Source organism: Pogona vitticeps, chromosome 5 (assembly GCF_051106095.1).
Source record: "Pogona vitticeps strain Pit_001003342236 chromosome 5, PviZW2.1, whole genome shotgun sequence".
NCBI classification, from domain to species: domain Eukaryota; kingdom Metazoa; phylum Chordata; class Lepidosauria; order Squamata; family Agamidae; genus Pogona; species Pogona vitticeps.
Genome location: NC_135787.1, coordinates 99,939,704 through 99,966,798, shown reverse-complemented (window position 1 = coordinate 99,966,798; position 27,095 = coordinate 99,939,704). Strand labels below are relative to the sequence as shown.

The 27,095-nt window shown below is 39.4% G+C and overlaps 1 protein-coding gene across 1 annotated transcript in view; it reads right to left on the bottom strand.

The window, feature by feature from the left end:
* The window catches only part of LOC110074991 (potassium voltage-gated channel subfamily KQT member 1), a 535,131-nt gene that overhangs the window by 453,324 nt on the left and 54,712 nt on the right, over positions 1-27,095 (bottom strand). The window contains exons 3-8 of the mRNA XM_078394146.1: positions 24,184-24,274; positions 15,595-15,721; positions 12,923-13,001; positions 11,511-11,607; positions 2,396-2,536; positions 459-569 (exon numbers count right to left, since the gene is read on the bottom strand). Of these exons, the coding sequence (XP_078250272.1) occupies positions 459-569; positions 2,396-2,536; positions 11,511-11,607; positions 12,923-13,001; positions 15,595-15,721; positions 24,184-24,274 (646 nt within the window). The remainder of the gene's footprint in view (positions 1-458; positions 570-2,395; positions 2,537-11,510; positions 11,608-12,922; positions 13,002-15,594; positions 15,722-24,183; positions 24,275-27,095) is intronic.

Genomic DNA, 27,095 nt, shown 5'->3' with positions numbered 1-27,095 from the left:
AGCACACAAACACAAGCAGTGGCAGCAAAACCTCCCAAGACTTTTCTTTTTGAACAGCTTCTCCTGAGTGGACGTCCTGTTTATTTATTTATTCATTACAGTTCAACAAGCTATGTGGCGGGCAAAACAAGATGAGGAAATAGAGTCACTGAGGATGGAAAGCCTTCTTAAAGCAGTCCCTTTGAATTACACCACCTAGTGGCACTTCAAATGGAACGATCATTAGAAGGATTTTTTCTCTCTCTTCTGTCTGTGTGGCCACTTATATCGAAGAGAATCAAATGTCCCAGTGGAACTTCACAGTGAGAGAATGCAAGTTGATTTGCATTTCCCTCACTGTTTAGTCACACCCTAACATGGATTATTTGTAGAATCAGCTTCTGCCTTGTTTCATCATTTAAAAAAAACGATTACCAAAATTTAGAATTTTGAAATATAAAACAATTTGTTCCACTCACCGCTGGAAGGGCAAAGAAAGAGATGGCGAATACAGAGAAACAGGATGCTATCGTTTTGCCAATCCATGTCTGTGGCACCTTGTCACCATAGCCAATAGTTGTGACTGTCACCTATTCAATTGATAAAAAATAATTCACATAAAGGTTTCCTGAATTAGTACATTTCCCCCAAACTTTATATTCAATTCCTGTTCTCTCGTACCAGATGTACCTAATCCTGTTAGGGCTCAAACTTTCAGAATGCCCATTCTCTTTGTCTGGTGCTGAAAGTGGATGTCTACAGTTCTGATTAGTTTTTGTTGTTAAGTGCCATCGTCAGCCCTCAACTTATGAAGACCCTATGAATGAGCAATCTCCAAAATGCCCTGTCCTCAGCAGTCCTCTTCAGCTCTTGTAAACTCAAACCTGTGGCTTCTTTAGGGAGTATCCATCTCACATTTGGTTTCCCTCTTTTCCTTTTGCCTTCCACTTTTCCCAGCATTATTATCTTTTCCAGAGAATCCTGCCTTTTCTTAATGTGCTTAAAGTACAACAGCTCTGGTTTTAACATTTTTGCCTCCAGACATAGTTCAGGCTTGATTTGATCTAGGAGCTACCTTTCAGCTTTCTAGCAATCCAAGGTATCTGCAAAACTCTCCTCCATCACCACATTTCAAACAAATCATTTTTTCCTGTCAGCTTTTTTTACTATCTAGATTTTACACCCATATATGGTACTTAGAAATACAAGAATGTAGCTCTAACATCCTAGTAGGATACACTAAATTACTTCCAATGTATAGATTAGTATATATTTCATATATTTTAGGGGAGAAATGGGACTTGGCTTCAATTGGGGAAGGAAGCAAGTCCCAACTTTATGTTCCCTCACTTTTCTAGCAAATGCCTAGGCTTATAGTACAGCTTCTTGGTTTATCTATATAAATAACAAAGTTCAAGTTGAGGCAGAACTGTCCCTAGCCAGATCTTCAGAGCAGACTCCAGTTCATCTGACTGGATTTTTAAAAAACTAAAGCACAGGCAGAGGGGGCAGATGCATTTGGCTTACTTTTATTGTGTGTACAAGACTAATTGTGAAGCCAGGAACAAAACTCAGTGGGAGAGACCACATGAGGCTCTACGTTAAGATGGGGAATCATTTTAGCTCAAGTTCAACCTTCCTCATCCAAGCTACAACATACCCAAGAGCAGCCAAAAAAAAGGGGGGGGGAGGGAATGATCCAAGTTCAAGATTTTCCACACAAAATAGCCAAAGATTTGAAAGACATTTTGGGTAGTTGGATTAAAGAACTATTTAACTTGATATTCTTTGCTCTTAAAAATGTTCATTATATTCAAATCAATAATTCACAGTTACATACAGTAATTACAGAACTAAGAAGGACCTCAACCATCTTCAAACTGAACTCCCTGCCACTACAAGAAATCTACTGTCAAATACAGGAACCTTGAACCCTGATAGGTGGCCATCAAGCCTCTGCTTAAAAAGTTTTTATGAAAGCCAGTACTGTACATCACTGTCTGGTACAATCTGTTCCAACACCAAACAGCTTATATCATCAAGATGTTATCCCTACAGTTTATTCAAAATCATTTGAGCCCATTGTTTCTGGTGCCAGTCTCTGCAGTGACAGAAAACATTTTTTTTCTATTATCTGCATGATAATCCCTCTACTGTCTGAAGACTTCAGTTGCATTGCCTCTGAATTGTTTAATCTGTAGACAGACAAATCCAGCTCCTTCCCAGAGCCATAGGAATGCAGACAAGGAGGTCTTTTTAAAAAGCACTGGGAGGGAGCCTTCTTGAAATAGTTCAGTACTAATTATCTTGCTTCTAGTTCCTCATTCACCCACTGAAAATGATTAAATCTGTAGTTCTAAATATTTCAGAGAGAAATAACCCTGTAGGATTGAATCCAAGGAAGAAAGGCACTTACCACACCCCACCAGAGAGCATCTGCGTAGCTGGAGAACCCGGTTTGCCCCTCCTCATCCACTGCATCTTTCTCAGCAAGATAGACGAAATACGATGAGAAGATCAGTCCCAAGAATCCAATATACAGTGTGGTTATCAACTCCTAAAAGGAAACAAAGCATAATTAGCAATTAGAAGTTCACACCGTTGCAAAAATGCTTTTACTTTTTAATTTCCTTTATTATTTATTAAGTTGCTTATTCCTTATTAACATGTACTTGTACCCTACTTCCTTATAACGATATTAAAAACTGCTTTCAATCAAGACTAAAATACTAATATCAGTCATCGGAAAGAAACTTGTGTTATAGCACAGAAACAAATCAGAAGCCTGAAAACTAAAGAAAGCAAGCAACAGCCTAAAATTATTTTAAGATTTGCACTCTGCAAAGCCTCAACAAAATAAAACTTTATTTATTGCTTATGAAAAAATGAATAACAATGGAGTGAGGCACTAAAGCAAAAATGGGTAGGGGGAGGCTTTGTAGCACCTGCAAGCTAAGACTTCTATTTTAGTGTCAGCAATGGGAGGCTGTTGGGTAATATAAATGGAGAAAAAAAGGTTCTTAAACCCAGAACTCCACATTTTTGACTGTGTAGCAACTCAAGGCACAGCCTCAGAAGATGAGTGAAGTTGTTCAGTTGGGTCTTATAGTGGAGAAAGGCATTTCTGGAACTGTTCTGGTCTCAGACTGGCTGGGGCTTTTAAAGGTCAAAATCAACAATCTGAATTAATCATGGAATTAATTTAGTGATCTAGGGCTTATCCAGACAGAGTATTTGTTCTTGTAAAAATGCCAAGTTCTGCACTGATCCTATCAGTATTTTTCCCACCATCCACATGACACAAGGACTGTTTCAGTCCAATGCTTTTTTGTGACTTTCTTTGCTTTTCATTTCATTGCTCAGCATGGTTTATTTGTATAGGATTTCAATTAACAAATAAAGACCCAGAAGAGAATCTTCAACAGAAAATTGGATCTCTAAAACATTTGTGAGGTTTCTCTAAGATTTCATAAAGGGGAAAGGTTTTAAAACAAGTGGATTTTCAAAGGGTATGGATGTGGTAAAACCTGCATTTCTTTGCAACCAGATGGGAGAAAGGAAGGAGGAAATGTTGCCTTGAGTGGAAGATCCCTTAGTGAAGTTGTTATACAATTGGTGTAACATGACACGATCTACTAGCATTAACCAAAACTGTGGCCGCCATATTTTTAGCCAACTGTGGCTTCAGTTTTGTCTCTGAGGGTAACCTTACGAATAAGGTATTGGAACTGACGTCTTGGGGCTGCTGTTGAAGAACTGGATTACAGTACTCTGATCTGGATGTGACAGAGTATGAATTACAGAGGTTAAGTGCTGTTTCTTTATAAATGTGTGTCATTGAGCATAGAAGATTATGGTGATAAAATGTTCATGTCTGCCAACTGGCTGTTTGGAAGCAGGGCCTGATCCAGGAGTACTTACACATTGCAAATCTGGAAGCCTTCCTCACATCCTGCATCACTGTTTCTGTCTCCTGAGTGACAAGGAGAACTTGTTTGTACAGTGGTGCCTCGCTTAGCTATTGCCTCGTTTAACGATGTATTTGCTTAGCGATGAGGTTTTTGGAGCGAACTTGCACTCCGTTTAGTGATGTTTCCAATGGGGACCTTCCTTCGCTTAGCGATGACAGTTTAGGTCCCCCTGTTTTGCTTAGCAATGTCCGTTTTCGCTATTTTAAGTGTGTCTTAAAATGTTCAAAAACTGTTTAAAATGCTTGGAATCGTTAGTGCACCTTGTAAAACCTTTGCAAACTTAATTTGGCTTTGTTCCGAGTCTTCGTTAATTTTTGGTGAATTTCCCCCCCATTGGAATGCATTGAACTGTAGGTTTGACCTACAGTTTGACCTACAGTTCAATGCATTCCAATGGGGGGGGGAATTCACCAAAAATTAACGAAGACTCAGAACAAAGCCAAATTAAGTTTGCAAAGGTTTTACAAGGTGCACTAACTATTCCAAGCATTTTAAACAGTTTTTGAACATTTTAAGACACTTTAAAAATAGCGAAAATGGACCTGTCAAAACCATTGAAATGCATTGAAACCTATTCAATGCATTCCAATGGGGGAACCACCTTTCGCTTAGCGATGTTTCCTATGGCGATTTTTGCTTAAGGATAGTAATCCGTTCCCACTGGAACAGATTATCCGGTTTTCAATGCATTCCTATGGGAAATGGTGTTTCGCTTAGCGATGTTTTCCCATAGAAATGTTTTTTGGAACCAATTAACATCGCTAAGCGAGGCACCACTGCATCTCCCTTTTGTTTGGGAGAAGAGTTTTAGAACAGGAAGCAGAACTCACAACAGAAATGAGTGGTAAATAGAGATGGGGATGGATATAAAAACCGATTGGCTTTTTTGACGAAAATAGCTGATTTGCATCAATCTGTAGTCATCAAATTTTAAGTCCCAACAAATACGGATCAATGAATATTTTCCCATTTTTATTCGTTCTTCGTAATTAAAAAACACCATTCTGCCTGCTGGCCGTCGATCAGCAGATTGACAAGACGATAGGCAGCCACCCACCCCCACATCCAACCCCCATAGCCTACCCCCTTCCTCTCACTACTTTAGCCCCCCACCCCTGCCCACACCCCTTTACTGTAATTGTTGCTGCCACTGCCGAAACCTCCATCAGGCATCCAAAGCCACGGCCTGTAGAAAGGGAAACTGGCTGCCCTTTGCAAAGATGGTGGCTGCAGATTCATTTAGGGTAGGGAAGCTGCAGCTGCCATCTTTGCAAAGGGCAGCCTGGATTCCCTTAGCCTGCCTTAAGGGAATCCAGGCTGCAAAGATGGCAGCTGCAGCTTCCCTACCCTAAATGAATCCGCAGCTGCAATGTTTGCAAAGGTCAGCTAATTTCCCTTTTTATATGCTATAGCTGCGGATGCCTGATGGAGGCCTCAGCAATGGTAGCAACAATTACAGTAAGGGGGTGTTGGCAGGGGGCGGTGGTGGTGTGGTGGTGGGTGGTGGTGGCAGCGGTGGCAGTGGGAGGTAGCGGTGGCACTGGGGGGTGGGATCAGAGTAGGTTTTTTAATAACCTCCCCACAAATTGACGGATAACTTTGTCGCTTAATGGGGGCAACTTCGTGCTTCGTGAGTGGTCAACTTCTGATGACTCACAAAGCGGGACGACTCACCAAAATGATGAGTCGTCCCCATCTCTAGTGGTAAATAGTATGGTTTGCAGTGAAACTAAGCAGGAATCAAGGTTGAAAACAAGATTGTGAAGGATGACTGACATTACATAGGAAAGAAGATGGCCATAGAAACATCATTTTATTAGGAAGCATCTGAACTGAAAGCAGATAGGAAGTTATGTCTATACATTTGTGGGGAAACATACAATCAGAAACATGAAGGCGTGTACTAAGATTTACGTTAACATAACACAGAATTTTCTAAGAGAATATGATAAAGTATTATATAAATATAATTCAAAGATCTACTTAGGAAATAGTAATGATGAGAACCTGCCTAACCTGGGATAGCATCTTCTTCTCCCCAACTACATCATCTTCCCCTATCTGCTTCTTCTCTCTGTCACTCATCTCATCTCGCTATACCGGTCGTATTAACTTTCTTGTAAACCCTGTTATCTCCTTCTGCAACTGTAAACTTTGTGAAATCCATAAGCATTCTGGTGTATTGCAGACACTGATTTTGTGCCTACCTGCAGCATATCCTAGATATTGTTGTTGTTTAGTCATTTAGTTGTGTCCGACTCTTCGTGACCCCATGGACCAGAGCACGCCAGGCCCTCCTGTCTTCCACCGCCTCCCAAATTTGGTCAAATTCATGTTGGTAACTTCAGTGACACTATCCCACCATCTGATCCCCTGTCGTCCCCTTCTCCTCTTGCCTTCACACTTTCCCAACATCAGGGTCTTTTCCTTTATTCTTCTCATGAGATGGCCAAAGTATTGGAGCCTCAGCTTCAGGATCTGTCCTTCCAGTGAACACTCAGGGTTGCTTTCCTTTAGAATGGATAGGTTTGTTCTCCATGTAGTCCAGGGGACTCAAGGGTCTCCTCCAGCACCACAATTCAAAAGCATCAATTATTTGGCAGTCAGCCTTCTTAACGGTCCAGCTCTCACTTCCATTTTTATTTTATTTTATTTTATTTTATTTTATTTTATTTATTGCCATTGTAAGTATATACACAGTATAGCCATACAATGAAATTCACAGACACTCAGAGACCAGACACATGCACACACATAAAATTCCCCAAACACTCCCCACCCACTAAAAGTCCCCACTAAAAATACAAACATCTACACCGCAGGCCAAGTAACACAGTCCAACTAACTATTCACTACTGGTGGTCTTTAAGCTCATTATTAAGTGCAATTATAGCTCTGGGATAAAAACTATTCAGAAAATGTGTGGTCCGAGTCTTAATTGTTCTATATCTTCTGCCAGACAGCAACAGTTCAAAAAAGTTATAAGCAGGATGGGAAGAGTCTCTCAGGATGCTGTGTGACTTCCTCAGACAGCGGGATGTGAAGATGTCATCCAGGGCTGGTAGCTGGAGCCCGATGATATTCTGGGCAATTTTAATGGTTCTCTGTAGAGCTTTTTTGTCCGCTACAGAACTACTCCCAAACCATGCCAGAATGCCATAGGTTAGGACACTCTCAATGGTGCTACAATAGTATGACAGAAGTAAATGCTGAGATAAATTTAACTTGCTGAGCATTCTCAGGAAATACAGCCTCTTCTGTGCCTTCTTCACTAGCATGTTGGCATTTATATTCCATGAGAGGTCGTCTGAGATGTAAGTGCCCAGAAATTTAAAACTACCAACTCTCTCCACTTCCTCGCCATTTATGTACAGTGGTAAATGTACATTTCTCTTCCTCCTAAAATCAATTATGAGTTCTTTAGTTTTTTTTGATGTTAAGTGTGAGATGATTTTCTTTACACCAAAGTATTAACCCTTGTACTTCCTTTCTATAAGCAGACTCATTGTTTTTATTTATGAGCCCCACCACTGTCGTATCATCCACAAATTTAATAATTGTGTCGTTGTTATACAGTGGGGTGCAGTCATGTGTGTACAGGGAATAGAGGAAGGGACTTAGCACACAGCCCTGGGGAGCTCCTGTACTTAGTACCAGGGTTGAAGAATGGTGAGATCCCATCCTTACTGACTGTGGCCTATCTGTCAGAAAGTCCTTTATCCACATACAGATCTTCTGAGGTAATCCCAGGTTGATCATTTTAAAAAACAACCTATTTGGTAGAATGGTATTAAAAGAAGAGCTATAATCCACAAAGAACAGCCTCGCATAAGTTCCCTGTTGTTTAAGTGGCTCAATACAGTATGGAGTACAATGAACACAGCATCATCAGTAGATCTATTTCTCCTGTATGCAAATTGCCATTGGTCCAAAGAAGGTGGAAGTCTAGCCTTAATGTAATCCAGCACCAATCTCTCAAAACATTTCATAATAACAGATGTTAAAGCTACTGGTCTATAGTCATTGAGAGATACCATAGCTGACTGCTTGGGGACTGGTACTATAATAGATGTCTTCAGGCAAGTGGGGACAGAACACTGCAACAAGGATAGATTGAAAATATCCATAAAAACTCCAGCTAATTCTGCAGCACAGCCCCTAACAACTCGTCCCGTGATTCCATCTGGTCCAGCTGCTTTTCAAACGTTAATATTCTGAAAAGCGCGTCTCACATCTGAAATCTGCAGTAGTAGTGGTTGTCTGTCAATGGTAGATTCTAGTGATGTATTATAGACAGTAGGTGCTGGAATAATGGTTGTTCCTGTTTCCACCTCAAAACGGCTGAAAAATTGATTTAACTGCTCAGCCAAAAAATCACTTTCCATACATCACGACTGGAAAAACCATAGCTTTGACTATGCTGACCTTTGTCAGAAAGGTGATGTCTCTGCTTTTTAAGATGCTGTTGAGGTTTGTCATCCCTTTCCTCCTAAGAAGCAGGGATCTTTTAATTTTGTGGCTGCTCTCACCATCTGCAGTGATCATGTAGCCCCAGAAGGTAAACTCTGTCACTGCCTCCATATCTTCCCCTTCTATTTCCCAGGAGGTGATGGGACCAGTGGCCATGATCTTGGTTTTTTTTTGATGTTGAGCTTCAGACCATTTTTTGCACTCTCCTTTTTCACCTTCATTAAGAGGTTCTTTAATGTGGCCATGATCTTTCTGCCATCAGAGTGGCATATCGGAGGTTGTTGATATTTCTTCTGGCAATCTTAAATCCAGTTTGGGATTCCTCCAGTCCAGCCTTTCGCATGATGTATTCTGCATATAAGTTGAATAAGCAGGGAGACAATACACAGCCTTGTCGTACTTTACCAATTTTAAACCAATCGGTTGTTCCATATCCAGTTCTAACTGTTGCTTCCTGTCCCACATACAGATTTATCAGGAGACAGATAAGGTGGTCAGGCACTCCCATTTCTTTAAGAACTTGTCATAGTTTGTTGTGGTCCACACAGTCAAAGGCTTTTGGGTAGTCAGTGAAGCAGAAGTAGATGTTTTTCTGGAACTCTCTAGCTTTCTCCATAATCCAGCACATGTTAGCAATTTGGTCTCTAATCCTGGATATGGGAATACAGTGGAACCTCAATTTATGAATGTCCCTACCTGCGAACATTTCGATTTACAAACTGCTCTGTTTGCAAAATTTTGCTTCAACTTGTGAACGGAACTTTGACTTACGAACAGAAAAAACGTGTTCTGTTTAAAAGGTGTTCTCCTGCCCCTTTTTAAAACTAAAAAGTGCTAAGGGTCCTTTGGTTAAAAGGTCTTGTGTTTACAAGATGTTCCCTCCCTCCCTCCTTTCCTGCCCTTTTTTTGACCTAAGTTCATCTTAGGTCAAAAGAAGAAAAAAGAAAAAAATCTCCCCCTAGTGGTAGAGTACGGATTAACTGGCTTTGCATTAGTTCCTATGGGAACTAATGCCTCTACCTGCGAACGGCGCCTCTACATAAGAACCAAAACCAGCCAGAATGGATTAAATGGTTTTCAATGTGCTCCTATGGGGAATTTTGCTTCGACTTGAGAATGTTTTGATGTACGAACACCGATCCAATATGAATTAAGTTTGTAAGTTGAGGTTCCACTGTACTCTATTCCTGCTCAAATTCACAGAGACCATATGCAAGACCGCAAAATGAATTGTTTCCAGGGCTAGCTTTTTGGGGAATAGATATTGTATTACAGCTAGATATTATATTACAGCAAATATTTCAATTTTATGAAAACTGAGACCAAACACAGTTATACACAATGTATTTGAGTGCCACTGAAGGATATGAATAATGATTCAGATTTAGCAAGTGAATACACTGTAGTTGTGTTGAACTGGGCCTACCATTTATTTTATATTTGCTGCCTGCAGATACAACCAACTCTACTAACACTGTGTTTTTCAAAAGCAAAAATATACAAATTCCGGCTCCTGTCCCAAATCAACTCAAATCCTAACATGATGGAAAGCCTTCATTGCCCAACCACTGAACAGATTCTGGACAAGTTTGGAGCCAGATGCAAATAACACTGGTCTACAGCCAAAATGCTTCTTAAATAAATCTAATCCAACTTTACTAATTCTGGGTCACTGAGAATGAAAATGATGCTTTAAATTGTTGATTGGCTCTAGTTTTCAAGATATGCTATTGGGTTAGTATATGCAACCCTTGACTTGGGAACGGTGAAGGATAAGTGAGTTATAATGGGAAAGGACCTCAATTTAAACCACAAATGACTAAAACACATCACTGACTGGATCTAGTAATAAATCTATGACTGGGTTTTGACAGTACTTGCTTTTTAGGCAGAACAATTTTAGCCTGCCATAACATTGATGGTGTGACAGCAGCCCTCAATATTGTTCACGATCCAGATGAGTGGAGACTGTTCATTGATTCATTGAAAAAAGTCTTAAAGCTGTTTTGCTGCATAATGGCAATGTTTTGCCATCAATTCCAGTTGATCATGCAGCCCATATGAATGAACCGTATGACAACATGAAAGAACTTTGGAGCTGCATAAACTATGACCAACATCAGTGGTAGCTTTGTGGTGATGTGAAGGCTGTTGCTCTCTTGCTTGGTCTGCAGATTGAACACACAAATTACTGCTGTTTTTTCTGCGAATGGGACAGTTGTGCAAGAGATTCCCACTACATCAAAACAGATACGCAGCTCTGACAGTCATTGGAGCCTGGGAGAAAAAGTGTTGAGATTTCACCACTTGTTGAAGAAAGGAAGATTTTGTTATCACTCTTACACATCAAGCTGGGTCTGATGAACAACTTTGTCAAGGACATGGACAAAATGCAAGCAGCTCTCAAGTACCTCCATGGAAAATTTCCAAGGTTAAGTGAAGCTAAGAAAAAAGAAGGTGTCCTTGTTTGTCCTCAGATTCATGAACTTGTTTGAGATGATGCATTTGACCATGCATTGCATGGCAAGGAAAAGACAGCATGGAAAGCCTTCCAGTTAGTGGCAATAAATTTTCTCAGAAACAGCTACAGGTTGTTGGTGGAAAACTTCCTCCAGGCGTACAAAAGCCTTGGATACAACATGTCATTAAAATACATTTTTTGCACTCTCATTTAGATTTTTTTTCCCACCAAACTGCAGAGAAGTGAGTGACAAGCACAGCCAGCAATTTCACCATGACATTGCAACAGTTTCAGGGCAAATGGAGCCCTTCCATGAATGCTTGCAGGCTATTGCTGGACAGTGACAAGAAGTGCTCCATTTAATGAATACAAGAGACAAGCCAAGAAGCACTGAATAGACACTGAACCAGACTAAATTATGTACATAATAGTTTTTTGCCTTTTGTTTCACAATACATTTTATTTATATAACCCTTTTGTTGATTTTTAGAGTGTTCAATAAACAGGACAGGTGAAATATTATCATGCAAAGCAACAATGCTATTCTTTCAACCTGCTCGATAAGAAGAATTCTCCTCCTGTCTGAACTGCTTTTCACTCATACTCAATACACTTTTCATACAGAATACCTGACGATGTATGAAGACAACAGATCCCAAGAGCCTCCAGGTGCCCCCCTGTCGATCTACATGAAGCATGCGAAGTATCTGCAGAAACCGGATCCCCCTTTAAGAAAATGAATTTTGAATATATTTTACCATGGAGAATCCACAAAAGTTCTTGCCAGTTTCCAGATATTTGTTCTGAGTGCTCTCAGGGGATTTGGGAGCATTCCAGTACAATCAACCAAATACATAATTTACAGGGTAGAGACTGCTAATGTGGGAGAGATCGAGTTCCTGAGGTCAATTTTACCTGGTTCCCAGAAACTCCTCAAATTCTTAATGAAGGCATAGCAAGTATTTATGCTCACCATTTGACTTGCAAGAGAAATATTATTTTTCTCTCCATTTTAATATTATATCTGTCTTTGAATTTATATTTAACTGGGACAGTCATTGGGAGAGACCAGCAACTACCATCCCACCCTCTTGTTCCCACCATAGCTCCTTGTGGCTCCAGGTGGTTCTGCTGCCTTTCATCTTCAATTTATAATCTCCACAATTATCTTGATTCCTTTTGCAGTACATACAGCATATGCTTTCCCCACAGCAACATACATGGGATATGTAACTGCATATACTAGTAAACATTGTTATGCCTGAATACATCTTCTCAATAGCTGGGAAGCTCTCACCACTAGGTGACAAGAATGTTATTGTGGATACTGATAACACAGTCTGAGATCATCCATCTTGATGCATGAACATACACGTTTGATTCCCAGGATGTCTTTCAGATAATACCAAATCCTTTGGGCAAATAGTTAGAGATAGCAAAATATACTGAAACGTAATGGACAACATGTGTCCTGCTCTCTAACGCTTCTCCTCTTTTTCTCCCTTGATGTACTTTCTATCTGGAACTGTCTCCCAGAATGCCTCTGTACCACGACCTTACTTCCATTATTTCAAATCCTTTGAAATCCTTGTTCTTTCTAGAAAGCTTTGGTACACCCTTTCTAGACCTAATGTTGTAATGAAGTTGAATTATGTGTGTGAACAATCACATATTTTCCTTCTCCTTTTCTCTGCCTCCTTCTCCCTTCTCTTCTTCTGCTGTTTCCCTGTCTGTTTCTAGACTGTAGGGCACAGTCAGTAGAATACGAAGCCCTTGGCATATCTAGTGCAAGAGAAATAGTGTGGTGCAAAGCTTTTTAGGTGTTATAACAGGAACAGGAACTATAATGGTTTAGAAATGAAGGCTATTTATTTATTTATTTTATTTTATTTTATTTTATTTTATTTATATCCCGCCTATCTGGTCGGGTCATAACATCATGTAACTGCTAAGACATTTTGGCAGATTTTACTCAAAAATCTCACTAGCAGCAGATTTCTAAATGTTCTGTCATCAATGCAGCAAACAATGTGTGACATACCTTATTGCAGATGTAGCAAACACTTGTCCGTTTGATCCTACACTCAGAACAATAATAGAAGCTATAACGACAATCAGATCTGTTGATAGATATTGAAAAGCATTAATGCATTTTAAAAGCATCCAAACTTAAGGAGGAAACCTTCCACCAAAATTGGTGGATTTTTCAAAGATAACATTGTGAAAGTATTCTTTCTTCTGTCATCTCTGCTTATTTATCTTCAGTTTCTGACGGATTACATATAACAGTGAGAGAAAATCAATATGCTTTCACCACAATGATTATTATTTTTTTAAATGATGAAAATCATTAATTAAAAAAACCCAAAGCAATTTTATGTCTCTAGAGTTACAACTGATCATTATGCTACGTTTTGGCTACAGTTTTTGGCACAGGCACCTAATTTCAGTCACTTCTAGGAACAGAGCGAGAAAGCTAGTAACCTCTAGAGACATATCCATTCTTCAGAGTTAAACTGGTTTAGTAAACACTATCAATCCCCATGGCACTTGGGGAAATGCAATTCAATGAAGGTAGGATGGCAGAACTATTCAAAAATCCTCAGCACCATTACTAAGTCAATGCAGTTTTCAATATCATGTTTCCAGTGTATATATGCTGTTGAAATATAAACCTTATCACACATAAAGAAAACTGTTCATTTGGACCGATCCTTAATTTTTCCCAATAAATAGTAGACCCCAACCTTAGATAAACCAGGGACAGATTGGTCTTCATTAGGGACAAGTTGGAATGCTCTAATAAAAATGTTGTGTAGTCAACATTTTTAGAGTGATTCCAACTGTTCCAGCATGGGACAGCAGAGTGCAATAAACTCCCATGTAGCTGACCTCTTACTCAGACAACTTTCTGTCAACTGTTCCTGCATGTGCAATAAGGGGTACAATTATACTGATCCGATCTATAAGACTATTGCAAATGTTTTGAAATGTTGTACATTAACTGCTTTGAACATTTTAAGGTGTTAAGCAAATGTGAATTGTATTCTCGAAGGCTTTCACGGCCTGGATCTGATGGTTGTTGTGGGCTTTTCTGGCTCTTTGGCCATATTCTGAAGGTTGTTCTTCCTGATGTTGCGCCAGTCTCTGTGGCCGGCATCTTCAGAGGAACAGGAGCATTGACAGAGTTCCTACTCCTATTCCTCTGAAGATGCCGGCCACAGAGACTGGTGAAACGTCAGGAAGAACAACCTTCAGAAGACGGCCAAAGAGCCCGAAAAACACACAACAACCATCAAATGTGAATTATTTAACTATTCACAAGTTCTCTGGTGAGTGGTAAGACAAAAAAGTTCTTAGGATGCTAGGAAACACCCTAACTGTGAAGACCAGAATCACTTTTGGAACTGCTTTAATACAACTTGTACAACTTTCTTTTCCTTAAATGTAGAGATCCATTGACTCCCAGTGAACGCAGCTCAAAACTTGCAACTCCATCAGTGCCACTGCTTTCTTTGCAATCTGCTAAGGAAAATTGGCCTAATATTTTTAGCCACAGTGCAGCACAAATGTTACCTAATTCTCACAGTTGAAACAAGGACAATCAATTTAAGTTTCTTGCTGAAATGCATATGTGGTCTTAGGCTATCTACACTAAGGGACCACCACCACCACCACCACCACCACCACCACCACTAGTAGTAGTGGTAGTGGTAGTGGTAGTGGTAGTAGTGCTAGTAGTAGTAGTGCTAGTAGTAGTAGTGGTGGTGGTGGTGGTGGTGGTGGTAGTGGTAGTAGTGACTCTTGCAGAGTGCAGGTGACATAGAAGTCAAATAAATAAATAAATACTGCTGATAATAATAATAATAATAATAATCATCTTAGAACTGCAGAACTGGAAGGGACCCTATTGATCACTGAAACCTGGGAGGCACAGTGAGGACTGAACTGACAACCTCTGGATCTGCAGCCAGATACCTAAAGCAGTGATCCATCCAGCAGTACGAAACTCTCCATTCCTGATCTGCATTTTAAATCCTCACTACCACAGCATACGCAAGTATGCTGATCCATGCCAAGTCCTGCTTCTATCATATGCACCTAGTTCTCAGCTGAGTGCCACCGATTTCTTAGGACATACTCCCAAAGGGCTGCAGCCTCCAGGACTGCTGTTAAACCTTGCCACTGCAGCATGCTATGTGGATCATGCCCTTCGGCCTATTTCAGACTCTTCTCTCAGTTTTAGTCCCCAAATCCCTTTATTCCTGTATACCCCCATCACCACAATGAATTCTTTTTTTGAAACTACTAGGCTCCAGTGCATTCAGTTACTATTGCCATCTGCAGAATCCCCACTGAGTCGGGCAGTGTTTTCCTCTTAGCTTTTCAATTGCATTTGAGCTTGCAATTTTCTGCACGTTTCAGAGAGAAAAGACTAGAATTGAAAATAAATGGTTCAGCATGATGTTCCTTATCTTTACAAGGACAGAAGCTAAAGGTAAGAGAATCATGAATTTCCTCAGGCCATCTAACATTTTATTAATTAAGGACATATATTATGATTACTACTGCCAAGCGGTTTTATTTACGAATATCTATCTAGAAGCATTTGACAACTCAAATGTTCACAGAGCCAACATTATTCCTGTGATAACTGAAAACAGCCAAGGACTTGATGCCAACAAAGGCTTTGATATTTAATGAAGGTCTTACCTATTATTGAAATAGGCTTCCTAGCAAAACGTATTCTTCCTTTAATACCAACGTATTTGCTTCTGCAACCTGCAGACCAGAGTCTTACCACATATTCAGCACCAAAGAACACCACTAGGACAATTTCCTGAAATTAAAGAAGATGATTTAGACTTATGGGTATATACATTACACTTTTATAACAATTTGATTATATTTCAACTACCTGGAGAACAATGAAGGTAAACAAAGGTATAGAACTATGTTAAATATAATTAATAATATAATTGACTCTCCCACCCCCATTTCTTTTAATATTCTACCTTTTGGCCTCAAAATTACAATCAAAATAACAAGGGACAGATTTTGAGGATGGGTGGGTGCAGGAAGAAAGAAAACCACCCCCTCCAGGTTATATCAACAGAAATAATTTGGTCAGTGCCAAGATACAGCCTGGGTCCCAGCCTCCTTCTCTACCACTGCCTCCAGAAGTAAGAATAGACACATACATGCACACAGTTGAAAAAAACTCTTTAACAATCACTCCTGCAAGCACAAAATGTCGTTCATTAGTGGAGCCATTCTCTGATTGAATGACATCATGATGCCAGCTCTATCTCATACACATACACCAACAGAGACACAATTGGGAAGTCAGAGTATAGCAAACCATGAAAAGGCTGAGTGGCTGGCAGTGTGAAAGTAATCCTCACATATAAGCTATGCCCCAAAGTTCAGCTCAGTGTATGTGGGCCATATATTTAATCCCTCTATTCATTGCCCACTGAACAATGATCTGAGAAGGGCTACAGAAAGGTTGGGAGGTTAATTTGCTTCTGCTTAATCCATCAAGAAATTGAACTGTTTTTCACGGGGGCGGGTGGAGGCTGTAGATTGTCTTTCCAAAACTAGGGAATTTGAAATATATGTTCAGTGAGCTGGCATCCACAGAACACCTACCAGATTTCTGCACTGCTGTACAAAACAGACCATAATATTACAGGTTTGGTTTTGCATCATTTTTTAAGTGACTAATAAAGCAGACCTGATCAAATATTAAAAATCGACAATACCAATGTATGCTTACGCAAAGAAAAGGGCATCTCTTGGTGGCAAACATCTGCTCATTAATAAGGTGCTTGTTATGTTCCTAGGAATGCATCCAATCATATAATTGGGGACATCCAGGAATGCAACCAGCACCTTGGTAATGAGCAAGAATATGCTGCTGAGATTTATGTAATTTCCCTGGTGTAAACATAAATCAGCAACAGGATCCTGGCCATTGACTTCCAATCCCAGAACTTTTATGGGCATGATTGATTCATAGGTCTCTTCTGCATTCAAAATGTCACCTTCACATTATAAACACAATTTGTTTCTAAACACATGGGCCTGAATCTAATTGGTAATCCTAACTAAAGCTAACCCATTAAATCAGTGGCTGAAAACCTGTTGTTTTATGTAGGAAGGAGCCTTGTGGTGCAGTGGTTAAACTGCTGTACTGCAGCCAAAACTCTGCTCATGACCCAGGGTTTAATCCCAGATAGCCAGCCCAAGGTTCACTTAGCCTTCCATACTTCTGAAGATTGTAAAATGATGACTACCTAACTCACTGGGGGCAATGTGTAGCCTGCAACTTGTAAAACTGCCCAGAGAGTGCTAAAGTGCTATGAGGCAGTATATAGGTATATAACCAGCACACTTTGCTTTTATATTCTCTCATACACACACACACACACACAGATGCATGCATACATACATACGTACATACTATATATATAATGTGTTTATGGACTGGGTCAAAAACAAAAAAAGGTTGAGAATAGCTGCTCTATAGCATCATCTGTAAAACTAATTTCAATATTTATTTTTCCCTCTTGCTGTACCTCCTTGTTCCACAAGGTGGCTACAGAAGACAATAAATGTGTCTTTAGCAGCAAACGTTCATATACTGTATATTATCAATTGCCCAGTCTAGGTCAGTATGTATTTTGTTTAACGTCAGCTTAGCCTTCAACAGCAGATTGCTTGTACTAAGAAGAGTGATAAGGAATTTTCCCTGTTAGGTGATAGACAATGACACAACTGATGTTCCTCATGAGGGAGAAATCCCAGAAACATAGACACAATGAAAAATAGACAAAATGAAAATAGATAATATTATTGTTAAGATGCTTATGAGCTCTAATTGGATCATATTCATTGGATCATATTCAATTATTTTTTAAAAAAAAAATCCTCTGGTTTACGAATGTGGGATATTGTACTTCAGTATCTATGATTCAACCTGTCAGGAAATGGTCTGACATTGTTGCACAATATCATGCTCACACTGCCAGCAGGAAAAAGGGTGCCAACCTTTACACAGTAAAGGGCAGCCTGAATGTTGGCAACACCAATGGCAGCAGTCAAGGTGGTCTACAGGATACCCTGTTCTGCTCAATGTGTTTCACAAAGTGACATGAAGAAAACAGAAAATCCCAGAAGCTGACTCCTTTTTTCATTAGTTAACCACTCCTCAAACAGAGAAGTGGTTTTTTGAGCATAAGAGAGTACCCTGTAGACCATCCTGACTGCTGCCATTGCTGTCGTCAACATTCAGGCTGCCCTTTGTTATATGAAGTTTAGCATCCTTTTTCCTGCTGGTAATGCAGGAAACCCTTCAGATAGGGTTTTAGGAGAGGAGAGGAAACTGAAGGATTCTTATATCCTGGTAGGCACTATACTTCATCCAAGGATAAGAGATATTCTTCTGATGTGTCTTAATAATTTTTAATTATTGATTAATGTGCTTATGATTCTTTTTAGATAAGTAACATTTAGTTTTTATTATATATTAGTGGCTAGAATTTTATATTTTTGACATACTGCTTTTTGGCCTTACAGTGGACCCTCTACTTACAGAATTAATCCATATTGGAACAGTGGCTGCAGCTCGAAAAGTCTGTAGGTTGAGTCTCCATTGACCTACAATGCATTGAAAACCGATTAATCCCATAACCCACCATTTTTGTTCCGTTTTTGTTCCATTTTGGTTTTTTTTTTCTAGTCTGTAGGTCGATTCTCCAGCTGCAAGTCGAATCTAAATTTTGCGGCCAGAGAAGTCTGTAACTCAAAAAGTCTGTAAGTCGAGCCGTCTGTAAGTCAAGGGTCCACTCTAATTAATAAGCCTTTAAAATAAGTCTTGTGCTACTCCATTTTCCTGCTCAAAAGCAGGGTACAATATCCAGAATTTCAAAGTGCAAGTATATCATTTGAGTTCCTCAAACTAACAAACACATTTCATGAATCCACAGAAGTCACATTTCCCCTTAGGGGTCTGTTCTGAGTAGGGAAGGATCTAAGAAGAGGTGATTTGTTAGAACCCTAAATTCAAAAATTCTGTGAGTTTTCTCTAGTTGATTCTTTCAGTTTGATTTAGGCATGACTTGGATTTGTCTCTCAAAGCTCTTCTGTGGACTGAGAGTTGTAGTTTAAACACAGAACAAAGTCAGGTTTTTAATAAAAATGGTATGGTGTGATATTACATGGTATGGCACATGATTTACTGTCAAGTCACTTCTGAGTTAGGGCAACCTAACAGGGTTTTCAAAGCACATGAGATGCCCAAAGAGTGGTTTACCACTGTCATTGCTCAGTGAGTTTCCATGGCCAAGAGGGGAGCTGAATCCAGATCTCTTGAGTCTTAATCTGATGCTCTATCCCTTATGCCACCCTAGTTCTATGAATGAAAATGGGCTTTAGCCCCAAACCCTTCAATTGTAAGAAGTTACATAATGAAAGGAACAGGCATAAATGTTCTTAATCACTGCTCTATGTAAAGCAAAGTAGAAGTGTAAGTAATGTAACTTGATGCTTGACAGAATAGGCTGGGACTGAACAATGCACTCTGGAAGGATGCTTTTTTCAGTTATCCTGGCTCAAGTCTATGAAAAGGAAGAGATTTGCTTACATACTTCATGTGCATTAAGCCTGCTGAAGAACACTATAGCCTCCACTAGGAACTAGTTTTGCTGAAGAATCAGATTTATTAGGAGGTGCGAGACAGCAGACCAAAATCTTAAGAAACACAAATGCTTGCTGCCCTCATCACAGGTAGTGCTCATCTGTACCTTCTCTCCACTGATAGGTGAAGGGCCAGATGGCACCAGGAGGCAGGCTGGATTTGGTCCTTATTTGACACCAGTATAAGCTCCATAATAAAAACATTACATGGGTAGTACAATCTTTTTAAAAATGCAATATCACATCTTGTTTTTTAAAAAAAAACCAATATAAATATCTATTATGTTCTTTATGCAAAGCAATGAATGCTTTTTTTCAGTGTAAATTTTCTTAGTCATGGCAAGAATCTACAGCAATTTTTACTCCTAAACTAGAAAAAAAAATCCTGCCACTGCTGAATCTCATAAACAGACAGCTTTGCTAAACTGTGGTCATAAAATATGAACCTTTGAAAAAGGTAAGCATAAATGCACTGATTATAATCAGACAAGTTGTCTTGTAGAAGTTAGAAAATACTGTAAATAAACTCAAATAACAGAAACTGGAGAGAACTTCATTCTTAATTGCTGGAAAAAGCATGTAATAAAGTAGAACCAGTACATTTAGAATAGGCAGAATCATTTGTTTGTGTGGAATGGTATATACTTTCTAAGTGGATTCAGAGGATTTAGAGAAATCAGTTTCCAAGGTTTGTTGGAAGAAACATTTTGGAACCATTACAGTTAAGAAGAGAGACCCAGTGGGTGTGTTGACTATTACCTCTTTTGTTTGCTTTAGAAATTGATGAGTACATAGATGGCTGTTGCCATAATGAATGATAATTATTTTACCAGTCAAGCTCCATAGACCAGTACAGAAAATGCAGTAGAGGACACACTGGTGATGGGGCTTCAACCATACTCAAATCTGAAACCTTTTCTATAGCTTTATTTCAAAGTTGAACCCAGTTTAAAAAACAATGCCAGTAATACCTACCAGAGGCTTATTTCTAGGTAAGGGGGCACTGAATCAGCTTAACATTAGCTATAAGAATCAGTTTTGCATCTGGAATTTTCAAGGAAGTACCCATATTAGTCTGTACAACCATATCCATATAATTTTTTCAATGGAATAAAAACGCCAAAAGGTTGTGGCACCTTAAATACTGTTATATTTCAATGTGAGCTTTCATGCTACTTCACACCTCATAGGAACTTCAGGACCATCCACTGAAACCAGGATATCTATGTTATCCGTATACTTACTGTCAATGACTTGTGCCAATAGTGTCATTTTGCTAATCCATTTCCTGTGCTATCCTATATATACCTGTGGTTTTGCTTCATTTTAATATATCTGAAGAAGTGGTTGTGTCCACAAAAGCTCTCACTGAAATTTAATAGTCTCTAAGGTGCCATAACATTTTTAATTTTTATTTCATTTTTTAAAAAATGTTTTAATATATGCTTAAAATTATCTGAATTATCTGAATAGATGAGCACTGAGGTTCACTGTCAAGGCAAAGTCAAGGCATTTCCCTGCCCGCTACACAGAACATGATGGTGCTCCACTTCCACTCCACAAAGAAAAATCTACAGAACTGGTGATTGAATCTTTTCCTAACAAAAGTGGTGAGACACCACCTTCCACCATATTTGAAATCAGCAAACTAGCTTAGGGGCTGCAGAGATTGCCATGTGTCACAGATCTGGCTAAAGTTGACAAGTTAATCATCCCTGCTCCAACACAACAGATTAATTTCCATATTGTTGTTGTTGTTTAGTCGTGTCCAACTCTTCATGACCCCATGGACCAGAGCACGCTAGGCCCGCCTGCTTCCACTGCCTCCCAGAGTTTGATCAAACTCATCTTGGTAGCTTCGGTGACACTGTCCAGCCATCTCCCATGAATAGGTTTCTCAGGAGATAGATAAGGTGGTCAGGCACTCCCATTTCTTTAAGGACTTGCCAAAGTTTGCTGTGGCCCACACAGTCAAAGGCTTTTGCATAGTCAATGAAGCAAAAGCAGATGTTTCTCTGGAACTCTCTGGCTTTCTGCATAATCCAGTGCATGTTAACAATTTGGTCTCTAGTTCCTCTGCCCCTTCGAAATCCAGCTTATACTTCTGGGAGTTCTCGGTCCACATACTGCTGAAGCCTACCTTGGAAGATTTTGAGCATAACCTTGCTAGCGTGTGAAATGAGTGCAATTGTATGGTAGTTGGAGCATTCTTTGGCACTGCCCTTCTTTGGGATTGGGATGTAGACTGATGTTTTCCAGTCCTCTGGCCACTGCTGAGTTTTCCAAACTTGCTGGCATATTGAATGTAGCACCTTAACAGCATCATCTTTTAAGATTTTAAATGGTTCAACTAGAATGCCATCACCTCCACTGGCCTTGTTGTTAGCCATGCTTTCTAAGGCCTACTTGACTTCACTCTCCAGGATGTCTGGCTCAAGGTCAGCAACCTTGAGGGACATCCAAATCTTTCGGGTATAATTCCTCTGTGTATTCTTGCCACCTCTTCTTGATGTCTTCTGCTTCTGTTAGGTCCCTACCATTTTTGTCCTTTATCATGTCCATCTTTGCACAAAATGTTACTTTAATATCTCCAAATTTCATGAACAGATCTCTGGTTTTTCCTTTTCTATTATTTTCCTCTATTTCTTTGCATTATTTTTGCTTACTTTTTATGAAACGTAAAAAATTGGAATGCTGCCTTGTCATGGCGAAGTGGCTTGAGTGACTCAGAGAAGCTATGTGCTATGATGTGCAGGGACACCCTTAGATGGACAGATCATAGTGGAGAGTTTTGACTAAACGTAATCCACCTGGAGCAGGAACTGGCAAGCCACTCCAGTATCTTTGCCAAGAATACCCCATGAACAGAAACAAAAGGATAAAAGATATGACGCTGGAAGATGGGCCCCTCAAGTTGGAAGGCATCCAAAATACTACTGAGGAAAAGCAGAGGACAAGTACAAGTAGCTCCAGTGCTAATGACGTGGTTAGGCCAAAGCCGAAAGGACGCTCAGTTGCGGACGTGCCTGGAAGTGAAAGGAAAGTCCGATGCTGCAAAGAAGAATACTGCATAGGAACCTGGAATGTAAGATCTATGAACCTTGGGAAGCTGGATGTGGTCAAACAGGAGATGACAAGAATAAACATTGACATCCTGGGTGTCAGTGAACTAAAATGGACAGGAATGGGCAAATTCAGCTCAGATGATTATTGTATCTCCTATTGTGGGCAAGAAGCCCATAGAAGGAATGGAGTAGCCCTCATAGTCAACAAAAGAGTGGGAAAAGCTGTAATGGGATATAATCTAAAAAAGGATAGAATGATTTCAATACAAATCCAAGGCAGACCTTTCAAGATCACAGTAATCCAATTTTATGCACCAACCACCAATGCTGAGGAGACTGAAATTGACCAGTTCTATGAAGACTCACAACACCTTCTAGAACTGACACCAAAGAAAGATGTTCTTCTCATTATAGGGGACTGGACTGCTAAAGTAGGGAGTCAAGAGATAAAAGGAACAACAGGTAAGTTTGGCCTTGGAGTTCAAAACAAAGCAGGGCAAAGGCTAATAGAGGTTTGTCAAGAGAACAAGCTGGTCATCACAAACACTCTTTTCCAACAACACAAGAGGCGACTCTATACATGGAAATCACCAGATGGGCGATCCTGAAATCAGTTTGAATATATTCTCTGCAGCCAAAGATGGAGAAGTTCTATACAGTCAGCAAAAACAAGACCTGGAGCTGATTATGGCTCTGATCATCAACTTCTTATAGCAAAACTCAAGCTTAAACAGAAGAAAGTAGGAAAAAACAGTGGGCTAGTCAGGTATAATCTAAACCAAATCCCTTATGAACACACAGTGGAAGTAAAGAACAGATTTAATGAACTAGATTTGGTGGACAGAGTGCCTGAAGAACTATGGATAGAGGCTCGTAACATTGTACAGGAGGCAGCAACAAAAACCATTCCAAAGAAAAGGAAATGCAAGAAAGCAAAGTGGCTATCCAACGAGGTCTTACAAATAGCAGAGAAGAGAATGGAAACAAAGTCCAAGGGAGATAGGGAAAGTTACAGAAAACTGAATGCAGACTTCCAAAGAATAGCAAGCAGAGACAAAAGGGCCCTCTTAAATGAACAATGCAAAGAAATAGAGGAAAATAATAGAAAAGGAGAAACCAGAGATCTATTCAGGAAAATTGGAGATATTAAAGGAATTTCCGTATTTTGAATGTGTAACTTAGAGTCTAATGTCACATATCCATGAGCAAAAAAAGGGGGGGATGCAAATCAGCTTGCCAAAAACCCATAGTATTTCCCACATTTTTCCAAGTGTAGTTGCACCTTTATTCTGAAGAGAATACAAAACTGTAGCCTCATAGTAGAAGCCTTGACATGGCTATTCAAGGGCAAGACCCACTTAATGCAATAGGACATGTTAATGTGTAGATGATCTTGCAGGAGTGTCTAAACAAATTAATAATTGTGACTTAACAAATTAATAATTTCAGTTTTAGCCTTGCCTAGTTCAATTTTTCATCCAAGATCTAAACACAGCATTACATTACAGCCATTTTATTCAATACTTAGATCACTTACCATCCAAAACAGTGTCCCAGTGGCAAATTCTGCATAATGTTCTATAGTGGACAGAACACTGAAAATTAAACAAACCAGCACCAATAGAAATCTGGAAGAACAAAAAGAAGAAAAAAGAAAGAAAAATGTAGTAATTGAAAAGGAAAATAACACAACTCATTTTCAATCATATTTCACATACTCAGTTTTACAGTCTTGCTGCATCATAAGCAAAAACGTAATGTGGAACTCTGAAAAGCATTAAAGGTACACCCTACTTAATCTTTCAAAGAAATACAAAATTTTAAAATAAACTCCCAAAGTGTCCTTGCTGTAGGCAACATGATTGCTGGCCATAGAAAAAACAATGACAAAACCCTCAAGTTCCAGATCCTGGAGAATGTTGCTGGATTAAGAATACAGCTAGAACTGAAGTATTTTGAATACGTCCTCTACATTGCTCCCATAGGCCCTGACAATGAAGATATTTGGGATTCTGAATCATAATTTCATTTTTATGGATTACAGGTTCATCTGCATCTTTTGTTTTGTAATTTTATGTCACTTCTACCGTTACTGTTTACACTGAGCTGCTTTTACTGTAGTTAGGAACCAAGTTGTCAATATGCCAGTTAACCCTAAAATCTGATAGACAATACAGCAAGAATTTTACCTGTGATGTTAACGATACCTTGAACATTTTCTTATATGTCTTTAGAACTGGAAGATTACAGTGGTGCCTCAATTTACAACCATAATCCGTTCCAGAAGATGGATGTAATTCGACATGCTTGTAAATTGAAGCACCATTTCCCATTGAAATGCATTGGAACACGATTAATCCGGTCCAGAAGAAAAAAATACCCCACCCCCCAAAAAATAAAAATAAAACACTGCAAGCCCCATAGAAACGTGCTGGGGTGCAAAAAACAAAACAAAACCAAAAATAAACAACAGAGCAAGCCCCGAAGGTGCTGGGGCTTAAAAACAAAACAAACCCAAAAATAAACAATGGAGCAAGCCCCATCGGAAGGCGCTGGGGCTGCAAAACAAAAACAAAAAACAAAACACAGCACAGAAACATAACCCCCCCAGCCCAAACCCACCCTGCAAAGCCCACCCAGAATAGGCAGTTTTTAAAAAGCAGAAAGCAGCACCTTACCTTACCAGGCAGTCCCAAGCCTCCCTGCAAACAAACACACTCTCACTCAGAAGCAGAACCCAGGCAGTCCGAAGCCTCCTCCAATCACACACTCTGTAACTGCTGGGGCGAAAGAACTACAAAGAAGCAGCCTTTTTGCCACCAACAGTTAGCAGTTTGAATTTCTCGCCTTTTCCCCTTGCCTTTTTTGTTCATAAATGGAAGCTCTGGCCACAAATTGAAGTAAAATTTTGTGGCCGCAGCTGGTGGTAACTTGAAATGGTAGCAAGTCAGGATGTTTGTAAGTCAAGGCACCACTGTATTATAAAATGATGTCGTTAACATTTTCATCTAGTGAGAATTGGTGATGGATATTTTTGCATCTTGTTATTCTAGCACAGTAATTGAGCAGTTCAGTTTTTCACTTTGTATTTGTCCATCATTTATTCTCTTTGTTTGGGTCTAATTGCAGACCACTGAAGAAGACATATAGTCAAAACATATTTGGCTTTGACTTATTTTTTAAGTTGTCCTTGAATTATTTTTATACAATTTATTTATTGTGCTGTGTATTCTTAATAAGGTTTCATCAGACATAGAAGAGTTAACAGAAAAGGAAAAGTTAATGGAAAAGTTCAGTTAATTGTTACTGAGTTTAAAAGTCTAAGCCAATTAAACTTGAAGAGGCAAACTTTGAAACATTAAATTGATTTTAAGTTGCCATTTAAGTTCAACTTTGTGCAATAAAACTTGACTAGAAAAAGATTATGGAAATCCCTCCCACTATTTTACTTCTCTCCCTCATGACTTTTGCCATTTTTAATCTAAAAATTAGCCTCCTTTTCCTTTTTCAGTATCATGATCAATTCAACAGCAGACACTTCTAGATGCACTATTCATAGTACCTAAACATGGACTAGTTGCCATCATTTATTCTGTCTGATAAGCATCTTCCTTAATGTGTGTCAGAATGTTATTATTTTGCAAATATTTAGAGACATTTATGATTGTCACTCATTATGATCATAATTCTGTACAGCTGGAAAGCAGAGCTAAATCCTGATACTGAGAAAATCTGTTCATTGCCTTGCATTCTGTGGCAATGACAACTTCCTTTCAGCCTTGTTAGATACTCATGATTAATTAAGGCTGCAGAACGATATTCATTTACCTTCTCAGGTCCCATAAACCCCACTAAACTCAGTGGAACCAACTTCTGAGTAATATACAGGACTGTGTTTTATACAGTTTGACTTTAATTCCCTCTTCATCCACAAGAATACAGTTTTTAAAGGGAGAGAGACAGATACCAATCACTCAGGTATGTCCACAATTACTAAAGGTGTATCTGCCCATATCCTATTCTCATACAGGAGAAGGACAACACGTCTGTAGAAAAGTCATTAAAAATTTCCATAGCCAATCTACTAATGCAGGCTATGGGATCAAGTCAGCACGATCAGGAAGGAAAAGGGATTTGCTTTGTTTGGAACTTCCAGATATATGTGGCATGATGCCCTCCTGGAACATCTTTAATGAAAATCAGCAGAGTTGCCTGGGTTTGAATGTATGCTTCTGAAAGTAGAAGCCTGGGACAAAATAGGTATTCTCTTGGTGTACTACTCACCCCATGGAACAACAACCAGAACTAAAGCTGGTATCATGGTTGGTGTTAGAGTCTCCTTTGCTAGACTTTAACATCTATGTTGAGGTAGCTGTTGCATAATCTGGCTTCAGGCCTGGTTATGGACAGAGAAGGCATTGGTCGCCTTGGTGACCTATGCCAGGAATT